At 47.3% G+C, this 12,609-nt stretch overlaps 1 protein-coding gene across 4 annotated transcripts in view; it reads left to right on the top strand.

The window, feature by feature from the left end:
• LOC139260166 (prominin-1-A-like) overlaps window positions 1–12,609 on the top strand; it is a 243,365-nt gene that overhangs the window by 17,126 nt on the left and 213,630 nt on the right. For all 4 annotated transcript variants that reach the window (XM_070876407.1, XM_070876406.1, XM_070876405.1 and 1 more), the window contains one exon: window positions 4,272–4,477. In XM_070876407.1, coding sequence (XP_070732508.1) covers window positions 4,272–4,477 — 206 coding nt within the window. The remainder of the gene's footprint in view (window positions 1–4,271; window positions 4,478–12,609) is intronic.

Below are 12,609 nucleotides of genomic sequence, written 5' to 3' on the forward strand. Positions count from 1 at the left end.
CCCTGGTCCTATACTCAAATTCCCTTGCTATGAAGGCCAACATGCCATTTGCCTTCTTCACCGCCTGCTGTACCTGCATGCCAACTTTCAATGACTGATGTACCATAACACCCAGGTCTCATTGCACCTCCCCTTTTCCTAATCTGCCGCCATTCAGATAATATTCTACCTTCATGTTTTTGCCACCAAAGTGGATAACCTCACATTTATCCACATTATACTGCATCTGCCACGTGTTTGCCCACTCACCTAACCTGTCCAAGTCACTCTGCAGCCTTTTAGCATCCTCCTCACAGCTCACACCGCCACCCAGCTTAGTGTCATCTGCAAACTTGGAAATATTGCACTCAATTCCCTCATCCAAATCATTAATGTATATTGTAAATAGCTGGGGTCCCAGCACTGAGCCCTGCGGCACCCCACTAATCACTGCCTGCCATTCTGAAAAGGTCCGTTTATCCCGACACTCTGCTTCCTGTCTGCCAACCAGTTCTCTATCCATGTCAGTATATTACCCCCAATACCATGTGCTTTAATTTTGCACACCAATCTATTGTGTGGGACCTTGTCAGAAGCCTTTTGAAAGTCCAAATACACCACTGGTTCTTCCTTGTCCACTCTACCAGTTACATCCTCAAAAATTCTAGAAGATTTGTCAAGCAGGATTTCCCTTTCATAAATCCATGCTGACTTGGACCGATCCCGTCACTGCTTTCCAAATGTGCTGCAAAGGACATTTAAGGAGACCAAAACTGTACACAGTGCTCCAGGTGTGGTCTCACCAAGGCCCTATATAATTGTAGTAAGACTTCTTTGCTCTTATACTCAAATCCTCTTGAAATAAAGACTAACATACCATTGGCTTTCTTAATTGCTTGCTGTATCTGCATGTTAACTTACAGTGATTCATGTACAAGGACACCCAGGTCCCTCTGAACACCAACATTTCCCAATCTCTCACCAATTAAAACATATTTTGCTTTTCTATTCTTCCTACCAAAGTAGACAACTTCCCATTTTTCCACATTATATTGCATCTGCCACCTTCTTGCCCAACCACTTAGCCTGTCTATATCCCTTTGCAGCCTCTTTGTGTCCTCCTCACAACTTACTTTCCCATCTAGCTTTGTGTCATCAGCTAACTTGAATACATTACACTCGGTCCTCTCATCTAAGTCATTAATATAGATTGTTAGTAGCTGAGGCTCAAGCACCGAGCTTTGCTGCACCCCACTAGTTACAACCTGCCAACCCAAAAATGGCCAATTTATTCCTGCTCTCTGTTTTCTGTCATTAACCAATCCTCAATCCATGCCAATATATTACCCCCAAACCCATGAGCCCTAATAACCTCTTGTGTGGCATCTTATCGAATACTTTTTGAAAATTCAATTAGGCTATATAGACATTGAAACATAGAAAATAGGTGCAGGAGTAGGCCATTCGGCCCTTCGAGCCTGCACCACCATTCAATAAGATCATGGCTGATCTACTGGTTCCCCCTTATCTACCCTGCTATTTACATCCTCAGAAAATGCTAACAGATTTGTCAAACGCTATTTCCCTTTCATAAATCTGTGTTGTTGCTGCCCAATCATCTTATGATTTTCTAAGTGCCCTGTTACCACATCTCTAATAATAGATTCCAGCATTTTCTACCTCAATGCCTCTGTTTCTGTGTAAGGTGATGCCATTTTTAGAATCCTTAACGCCCTTTCACCACTCCTTTACATTGTCTTTCTCTAAGCCCAGCAAACAGAAATTGAACATGATACTATCCTGGAGGTCTCATTGATACTCCATAGAGAAACAGTAATATTTCCATGGATTCATAGCCGGTGCATTTGTTTACACACCAACACTATTTGCACAAGCAACCATTGCCTTACCCAAACAAATATAACAATATCAAATAATGAGCTGCCAGTCTCTCTGAATCTGCTTACCCTATTTAACTGTCTGTGCATCAATTGCACTAACATATCTGTGCTGTTGCTCACTGTCACTCAGAGGTTTTACAAGAAGACATGTGATGCCTTGTAGTACAACCAGGATTAGTGATTTGCCAGCATTAAGGACTGTGGGTTGATTGCGTAGTCATGGTATTGCAGTAGTGCTCAGAAGTTATCAGTTCAAATCCATGGGGAATTGGAAACGGTCACTTTTTGATGAACACCAGATAAACCCAATTGACTCACCAATAACCTTCAGGGAAGGGCACCCCGCAACCACTACGCAGCCCAACTCAACCATGTTGCCCGTAAAGAAGGAATTCATTAAAAAAACTATTCAATAGGTAAATTTAATTATGTAGATTAAAAAAATAATAATTTTAGTCATTTTAAGTCATTTTTAGTATCATTACACTCTTCCCTTGGAGAACTGAGGAAGGATTTGCGGGCCGATTAACAGTCTGACAGGCGTGACGTGAACGCTCCTTCCATGGCCGTAACCATCTTTTTCCCAGCCAATGGGGCGGGTTAGTCCGATACGAGGGGAGTATTTTATGGGCTCCCACAAACCATACACTGGAGGGGGGGAGGGGTCATCCACACCTACCAAACGCGAGTATCCCACTGGATGCCAACCCAGAATTTCGAACAGGAGCAGTGCCTCCTGACTCAGAGATAGGAATGCTACCCCGATATAAAGGCTCCTTCCTTCTTCCATGGTGAATAGTGCATTTGCCATAAAAACAGAAAATGATGGAAGTCTCAGCAGGTCAGACAGTACCTGTGGAGAAAGAAACAAAGTTAACGTTTCAAGTCTGTGACCCTTCGTCAGAACTGGAAAAGTTCGAGATGTAACACATTCTTAAGGAAGTGCAGGGGCAGAACAAAAGGGAAGGTCTGTGATAGGGTGGAAGGCAGAAGAGATTTAAGAGACAAAAGGAATGATTGGCAAAAATGAGATGGTAACAGAACAAGTTAAGAAACAAAAGATGAGTCTAGATGGGGTGTGAATGGTGGAATCATCACCAGCTGCCATGGGAAAGAGAAAAAAAGTGCATTTGCCTTCTGAGCCATCACTTTAATGAATGTTAGTAATTGTGGGCCTCACAACTGATCAATGCCCAATGGATGCGGGTATCAATTGGTGAGAGCAGCCCCATTATGATTGGTACTTTTTTTACATGGAGAAATCCAAGTGAATGGTCAAGGCCCATAGAGCAGGACACCCATAGTAAGCTTGTGTAAGATTTCTAAATCTCTGGCATCAAATTGACAATTTTGAATAGTTTATTAAACACACACACACATGCACATCTATCAGAGAAACAGCAGTCCTCAGCTCTCCTACGGATCTACTTAGTTACAACAGATACAATGATGTTATAATAAAAAGGTATACTTTACTTCCCTCTGGCAAAGCACGAGCACATGGCATTTGTCCTTACTTCTGCTGTGGAGGGAGCTTCCTGCTTTTGCCGTGCGCTAAGGAGAAGAGAAACCCAGCAATCCTTGCTTGGATTATTATACCCCTTATGGCCATTGTTTCTCAGAAAGCCTCAGGATTGGGTATTATTTCCAGGGCTATCAGAGTGTAGCGTAACTCAAGCGTAGCTCTGATTCTCCAGCTAGCTTCAACACTACACCAAGAAATATGGCCAAAGGTCAGAGCTTCATACTCCAAATCCTTTAATAATGTAGCATGAAAACTGTTGATAAAGAATAAAAGACAGATCTAACATTCTTGTAACTCAACATTAACAATCGAATAAAAGCAGTAATAAAGAGAAGTTACTTATCTCTTACTGTACATCACATATAAATACAACAATTCCGGAACAATTGGATGAGGAGAAGTTACTTACATAACAACACTTCAATGCAACTGAAATATTACTTCTGACAGATGTGATAAAGTGTTATATAAAGGCAAGTCTTATTGTTAGTAATAAGATTAATGTGGAGGAGACCCCACATTTAGCAACCTGCAGACTGTGGGAGGAACTAAGGGAGATAAGGAGTTTCACAGCTTGGAGGTTCTGGGAAAGAATGAGGTAGAGTCGGAAAAGGTACAATGGGGGGGGGGGGGGCGGGGGGATCAGTCTTGGAATGCAGATGGTAATCACAATTGGGCAGTTTTGCACTCGGAACAATTTTCTTTTCTATTGACTTCAATGCTAAAGAATATCAGGTGGGGTGTTAAGCAGGCTGTCGATTCTCTATTGCTTACTTTGCTCTACTGCCCAACACCAATTTGGCTGCCAATGAGTCCTCCGCTCCCAACCCTACAGCTAACAACGAATCTGTCCTCATCCCATCCAGGTGGTGCAGTATGAGGTTGGCTTCATCGTGTGTGCTATCATCGGAATTCTCTTCTTCCTCCTCATGCCCCTGATTGGCCTTTTCTTCTGCTGCTGCCGGTGCTGTGGGAACTGCGGAGGAAAGATGTACCAGGAGCAGACCGAGTCGATAAACTGCAGGAGGAGGACCTTGGCGGTCATCTTGTTGCTGGTCACAACAGTGATTTTGTGAGTGTGCCGTTCACCTTTCTCTGAGGTTACCGCCGGTTTCATCAGAAACACGGACTTTTTCCAGCGATTCTGGGCGTAAGGGCATGGAACATTAGCACTGGGAACAGTACAGATTTTCATTTTAGGCGACTAATGTCCCATCAAACACTCCCAGGGCAGGTACAGGGCGGGTTAGATACAGAGTAAAGCTCCCTCTACACTGTCCCATCAAACACTCCCAGGACAGATACAGCATGGGTTAGATACAGAGGAAAGCTCTCTCTACACTGTCCCATCAAACACTCCCAGGGCAAGTACAGCACGGGTTAATACAGAGTAAAGCTCCCTCTGCTCTACGCTGGATAATATATCTTCGACCTCAGACTCAGAAGACTACTCCCTACCACAGCACTATGATATTTGAAAGGAAAACTGAGGGGCCAAAAATCCATAGCTATTCTGACGCATTCGCGCTTTGGGGAGCTTGTTGAAGATCTGCTTGGGAAACCGCAGTTGCGAATAGTCCACAGGCATCAGAGGCAGAGAACCAGCGAGAGATCAATGGAGGGAGGGAATAGAGTGTCTTGGCGATCGACCATGTTAATCCAATGGGATTTGGTGGGGATTGGAGGGCTATTAGCAGCGATAGGTGCAACACTGACAGACATAGCGAGCTTCTGGCCAGGGGTTTCCGCTACTCATTTAAAAGAGGGGAGAGCGTCCCGCGAAGATAAACCTCAAAACGTACTTCTGATAGATACATTTTTTTTAAGTTAAAGTTTTGATCAATTATTAAAGAATGACCAGAACAGTGACGCGGCAACTCAGCACAAAGGAAGAAATCAGAGTTTGCTCCACATGGACACCCAGTGGCCAGACCCTGCAGCTACACACAGATTGAAGCCCCTTCTTTTCACCAGAGATAGTCTGACCATTAAATATTATAGCCCAGAAATGGGCGGCAACTTTAGAAAAGTTTGAGATTTAGCGGCAGCTGCTAATGAATCACGCTGCACACAAAATTAAATCTCATTGCTCAAAGAAAGGATTGGAGTGCTAAATTAAGCACTAATGGCCCAGCTCAGTGGTGTTACACACAAAGCGCTGGGCAATATCAGGTGAAGTCTAATCGCAAGTCATCATTGCCACAGGCTCTTTCCAGTTCTTAAAGGGGAAATCCATTGATGCTGCAGAACCTCATTGCAATGTTGTGAGAATAAAAATGTCACTAGTTTTTAGTAGGCCATAACAGTCCAAAGTCTAAAGAACCTTTAAATGGCTGAATTCAACTGTTGCACATTGTCAAACTGATGAGGAAGCAGTGAAACAGCACTAACCCAACAGCTGTGACTCATTACACATGATCCCTTTAAGTAGCGCCCCTGGAGCCGGCATTCCACCTGCTTGACGCCTCCTCTCCTTGTCGCTGTCAGGGCAAGGCACCAAGGCAGGGGGCGACAATGAATTTTGCAGATTGGGCACCCCAGTGAGCGTTGCATGCTCACTGACGTCACGATCTGCTTGCTGTTGAAGTCCCTGGCACTTACTCGTTAGCAGCGGCGCTACGGGGGAGGCCAAATTTGGTGTGTGTCACTGGATTTGCCTCACCGTGGAGCTACTGCCTCAGTGCTCCATTAGCGTTCCCGTCAGGCACTAACTGGAGACGCTAAGGCACCGAATTTTTCCCTGAAAGAGTTAGTTCATCACCTAATGTCAGCTCAGACTCAAAACATTGGAAAGCCCAAACACAATGCCATCTACAGGTGCCTGAGGTACTGCAGGTAAATGTTGACATTTACAATTGATTTTGCCATAGGCAGAGCCCGACATGGGAGTTTACAATGTATTTTGAAATAGAAAGTTGTGACCCACTTTGTTAGCCCCTAATTGTGCCACAGCAAGGCGTCTGCTGTTTGTTAGACTTGTCCTTGCACGGTTGGGGTTTTTAATACTTTGCATGGCAAGTTGCTGAAAGTGCAAGCTGATAACAGCACAATGAGAGGAAACGGGGCATCTGGGACCTGAGTAACAGGGCCAAAATCTGCGTATCTCCTTAACCAATCAGATTGAAGGATTGATAAATTATCAGCACAAGACTGAGAAGGAAGTGTAAATTAGAGTGGCAAATCAGGTACAGAAAGAGAAATAAACAGAAAGAAAGAAAGATTTGATTAAGAGAGAGAGAGAAAGATGAGACTGAAAGGAAAAGTTTAAAAAAATGTTAAACTACATTTTTAAAATCTCCAACAACAATTAAAAGCTGAAGGAATGAGACTCTCCACTTGTAATTGTTGATTTTCAGTGTTAGAGAGACTGACTGGCAGTAATTAACACAGAGGGGCTGAAGAGACACGTTTATGGCGGCCATTCCCAAAAATCGAATGGCGGCTGCTCTGGGGTCAACAGGCTGACCCGATCTAAATTCAGATCAGGGATTTTTCAGTCTGGACCCCATCATGCCCAAGTGGATGCATCGCCAAATTAAAATAAAATAAATACTTACTTATCAATTTTCAGCTCCATCTGTCGATCCCCCGCCGCGTGGTGCTCCCGGCATGTTTCTCTGTCGGTGCACCATCTCCGCACTGAGTGCGGCCCGGCAGCGCGGCCACCCTTAAAGGGGAGGGCCTATTGCCGCGGCCACAATGCAAACACTTTGCCGGCCAACTTGCCGATCGGCTGGCAAAATACTGGCCCTGGATTCGGCCAGGCCGCCAACGGGCAGACTGGCTCCCCCTCTTGGGTGCCAGGCCACTGGCCTGGCCGAAACCCTCCCTGGGGGCCCAGTAGCCAAAGTTAAAAAATGATAGAATCTCCCCCCTTTAATGGAGGAGAGGGAGCGGGGTGATGCACACGCGCAGTGGCATCACCACGCTGATTGACAAAGAAGAACGGCCCCACTGACCCATTTTCAGCCAGTCAGCCTGGCTTTGAGTCCAAGGGCAGCCCCCATTATGATCTATTTCTTGTAGGACTTTGAAAAAAATGTAAAGTCCTGAAAATGGATCTACTCACAGCACCAAGAATTCCAGCGGTGAGTACCAGTTAAAAACTCAGGTGCGCCAGCTTTCTGGTGCAGCTGAATTTTGGCCTCCAAGGTTACTTAGAATGTTAAAAGAGTACTGAGAATGGAATGGACAGGACTTAAAATTCTGCAGTGAGTTTAGTTCGTATTTACTGTGCAAATACAGCAACTTCATGCCATTCAATGTATTTCAATGGTGAGGCAAACAGCGAGATGCCATTTTCATGAAGCTAAGTACTGTGTATGTCATGTTTGTAACTACAATGTAACACCACTGTATTACTGTATACACTCAACTTAGATGCACACCTTGACCACAGCGGGTGAACTTCATAGCTCGTGAAACACGGGCCATTGACTAACCAGGATGTCCGGCAAGCCATGGGTTGCAAAGATCCATGTAGGCGTTCCACGGTGGTGGATGACGTGCATGAATTCAGGATGATGCACTCGATCCATTTCGAGTACGCATCTACTACAATGAGGAACATCTTCCCCATGAACGGGCCCACGTAGTCAACGTGAATGCGTGACCATGGCTTGGTGGGCAAGGGCCACGGGCTGAGCAGGGCCTCCCTGGGGGCATTACCCAGCTGGGCACAGGTCGTGCACCTGCGAACACAGTGTTCCAGGTCTGAATCAATTCCAGGTCACCAAACGTGTGACCGGGCAATGGCCTTCATCATCACAATGCCTGCGTGCTCGCTGTGGAGTTCCCTGATGGATGCCTCCCTGCCCTTCTGGGGCATGACTACCCAGCTGCCCCATAGTAGGCAGTCGGCTTGGATGGAGAGTTCATCCATCCGCTTGTGGAACAGTCTGACCTCCTCAGGGCATGCTCCGCGTGCGGGCGTCCAATCCCCAGTCAGGACACATTTCTTAATCAAGGATAGGAGGGGATCTCTGTTTGTCCAGATTTTGATCTGGCGGGCTGTGATGGGGGAGCCTGCACTGTCAAAAGCATCGGCATCCATGACCATCTCAGCGCTTTGCTCAGCTGCCCCCTCGGTGGTGGCCAGTGGGAGCCTGCTGAGTGCGACAGCGCAGTTTTCAGTGCCGGGCCGGTGCCGGATGGAGTAGTCATAAGCAGCTAGCATGAGGGCCCACCGCTGTATGCGAGCTGATGCGTTGGCATTGACAGCCTTGCTGTCTGACAACAGGGATGTGAGTGGCTTGTGGTCCGTCTCTAATTCAAACTTCCTATCGAAGAGGTACTGATGCATTTTTTTTACACCATAGACACATGAAGGCGCTTCCTTCTCGACCATCCCATATCCCCGTTCTGCTTGAGAGAGCGACCTGGAGGCATAAGCCACAGGTTGTAGCTGACCCTCAGCATTACCCTGCTGCAACACGCACCCAACCCCATAGGACAATGCATCACAAGTCAGAACTAAACGTTTACAGGGGTCGTACAGGGTCAACAATTTGTTTGAACAAAGTAGGTTTCGCACCTGATCAAAAGCCCGTTCCTGACAGTCCCGCCAAAACCAATCGCAACCCTTATGCAGGAGCACATGTAGCAGCTCCAACAACGTGCTCAAGTTCGGCAGAAAGTTCCCGAAATAGTTCAACAGGCCCAGGAATGAACGCAGCTCCGATGTGTTGCAGGGCCTGGGTGCTCGTCGAATTGTCTCTGTTTTGAATTCGGTGGGCTAAATCCCATCTGCAGCAAGCCTCCTGCCCAGAAACTCAACCTCAGGAGCTAAAAACACACATTTAGACTTCTTGAGTCGCAGGCCTACCCGGTCCAGTCGGCGTAGCACCTCCTCCAGGTTGTGCAGGTGTTCCTCGGTATCTCGACCCGTGATGAGGATGTGTTCCTGGAATACAATCGTTAAGTAGGCTTTCCATGTTACGTTGAAAAATCGCGGCCGCTGATCGAATGCCAAACGAGCACCTATAATACGCAAACAGTTCCTTCTGTGTGGTGATGGTGGTATGTAGTTTGGATTCGTCGGCCAGCTCCTGGGTCATATAGGCTGAAGTGAGGTCCAACTTGGTGAACAGCTTGCCGCCTGCCAGCGTGGCGAAAAGATCCTCCGCTCTTGGGAGCGGGTATTGGTCTTGTAGGGACACCCGATTGATGGTGGCCTTGTAGTCACCACAGATCCTGACAGAGCCATCCACTTTTAGAATGGGAACGATGGGGCTCACCCAGTCGCTGAATTCAACAGGCGAGATGATGTCCTCTCGCAACAGCCGGTCCAATTCGCTCTCGATTTTTTCCTGCATCACATACAGCACCGCTCTGGCTTTGTGGTGCACTGGCCTAGTGTCAGGGGTGATGTGTATCCTTACTTTAGTGCCTTTGAAAGTCCCGATGCCCGGTTGAAATAGTGACTCGAATTGTTGTAGGACTTGTGAGCACGAACTTGTGTCCACTGAGGACATTGCGTGAACATCCCCCCATTTCCAGTTCATCTCGGCTAACCAGCTCCTCCCCAACAGAGCGGGACCATTGCCTGGGACAATCCAGAGTGGCAGCCGGTTCACTAGCCCATTGTGTGTGACAGCCATCATTGCACTGCCTAGCACCGGAATGATTTCCTTGGTGTAAGTCCGTAATTGTGTCTCAATACGTTCTAATTTGGGTCTACTAGCTTTGCGTGGCGATAGCTTCTCGAATTGCTGAACGCCCATGAGTGACTGGCTGGACCCAGTGTCCAGCTCCATGCGTACTGGGATGCCGTTCAACAAAACCCTCATCATCATTGGTGGCGTTTTGGTGTATGAACTGTGAATATTCGCCGCATGGACCCGCTGAACCTCGGCGTCCATCGATTTGCCCCAAAAGTCATCCTGCCTCACAGAACCCTTTTCTGGTCCCTCTGTCTCATATATCAGTCTGGTTGCAGGTTTTCCACACATTCGAGCTAAATGGCCACTGAGATTGAAGTTTCTGCAGACAAAATGTTGGAATCTGCAAGATCTGGCTGAGTGTTTTCCCCCACACCTCCAGCATGAGTTTAAGTTTCGATTGTTGGGGACAAAGGGACTATGGCCAGGAATTCCGCGCTGACTGTCCCTTTGACTGCTCTTAAGTATCCTATTAGTGGGTGTCAATGGCCCCATCCCGGGCCGCATTGTCCACTGTGATGGCGTGAACGTCCGTTCAGCCTGCCATTGTCTTTGTTGAGATCCTGCTCTGGGATTTATTGCTGCCTGGTAAATGTCGGACTGCCCCTGCCTGCCTGCGGGGCTCTGAGTCGCATTGATGATGTTCACTCCCTGATCCATCTCGTGTTAGAGGCAAAATTGCGTGCGTAAATCATTTTCGTCTCTCCCTCCCCCGCCATGAAAGTTCGAGCTAACAATGCCGCCGCTTCCAAGGTCAAGTTCTTGGTCTCAATTAACTTGCGAAAAATTCCCGCATGACCGATACCCTCGATGAAGAAGTCCCTTAGCATCTCCCCCCTGCAGGCGTCTGTGAACTTACAGAGGCTGGTCAAACGCCGGAGGTCCGCTGCAAAGACCGGTATGCTCTGTCCTTCACGACGTCGGTGGGTGTAGAATCTGTGTTGAACCATGTATATGCTGCTCACCGGTTTGAGGTGCTCCCCGATTAGTTTGCTGAGCTCTTCAAAGGTTTTGTCTGACGGCTTTTCGGGTACCAGTAAATCCTCATGAGCGCATAAGTCTTTGGCCCGCAGCTGGTCAGGAGATGAGCTCGTCGCTTGTCGGCCGCTGCATCCCCCAGCCAGTCTTTAGTTACGAAGCTTTGCTGAAGCCTCTCAACAAAATCGTCCCAGTCTTCCCCAACACAATACCATTCCTCTGTGCTACCGGTGGCCATTCTCGTGGGTCGTGAATTCCCGTTTCTCGTCGCCAATATAAAGTTCTTACTGTACAGCATGAAACCACAGGAGGCACATTCCAGAGACAAGGCCACTCTGTGACCTTAACTCTTTATTACAGGACTCCAGAAGTGATGACCCTGCGTGGACCCTCCCTTTATATACCTGTGTGATCAGGTAAGGAGTGTCTCCCACAAGTTCACCCACTGTGGTCAAGGTGTGTATCTAAGTTGAGTGTATACAGTAATACAGTGGTGTTACATTGTAGTTACAAACATGACATCACCTTCCCCCCTCCCCAAAGTCTTACTGGGATCATAGGTTCAGTCTTTCAGGTGGTCTACGCTCCCTGGCGGAGCGCCGCAGTTGGGGCTCTGGTTGTTGGACGCTGATGTGAGTGTCTGTCACCTGTGGTGATTCTGGCCTGTCCGGGCTGACCTCAGGGACTGTGCATTCTTCCGATTGCTCTTGTTACACGTTCGCTGGCGGTAGTGTGAGCTCCATCTCATGGTCTTCTTCAGGTTTTTCCATGTCCATGCTGAACCTTTTTTTTACTTGACCTTAAAGTCTGCTTGGTCTGTAAAGCATCTTTACAGATGCTTACGGCATATCTGGCCATTGTTGAGTTTTACCACGATGATCCTATTCCCCTCTTTGCCAATTACAGTACCCTCAAGCCATTTGGGCCCCATGGCGTGATTGAGGACGAATACAGGATCATTTATTTCCATACATCTCCCCCTTGAATTTCGGTCATGGTACTCGTTTTGTGACTTGCGCTTGCCCTCAACTACGTTGGTCAGGACTGGGTGGATAAGGGATAACCGAGTTTTGAGTGTCCGTTTCATGAGTAGCTTTGCGGGCGGGACCCCCGTGAGCAAGTGCGGGCGGGATCTATAGGCCAGCAGGAGACGCGGTAGGCGGCATTGTAGAAAGGGTCCTTGAATCCTGAGCATACCTTGCTTAATAATTTGGACTGCCCATTCCGTCTGGCCATTGGAGGCCGGCTTGAACGGCGCAGTCCTGACGTGGTTGATGCCATTGCCTGACATAGCTCACCCCCTGTGAATGTGCCTCGTGTGGTTTCATGCTGTCGAGTAAAGACTTTACAGTGTACAGTTTTGGTCTCCTTACCTAAGGAAGGATATACTTGCCGTAGAGGGAGTGCAACGAAGGTTCACCAGACTGGTTCCTAGGTTGGGGGGATTGTGCTATGAGGAGAGATTGAGTAGACTAGGCTTATAGTTTAGAAGAATGATAGTTGATCTCATTGAAACATACAACATTCTTACAGGGCTTGACAGGGTAGATGCAGGGAGGATATTTCC

This window comes from Pristiophorus japonicus, chromosome 3 (assembly GCF_044704955.1).
Source record: "Pristiophorus japonicus isolate sPriJap1 chromosome 3, sPriJap1.hap1, whole genome shotgun sequence".
NCBI lineage: Eukaryota > Metazoa > Chordata > Chondrichthyes > Pristiophoridae > Pristiophorus > Pristiophorus japonicus.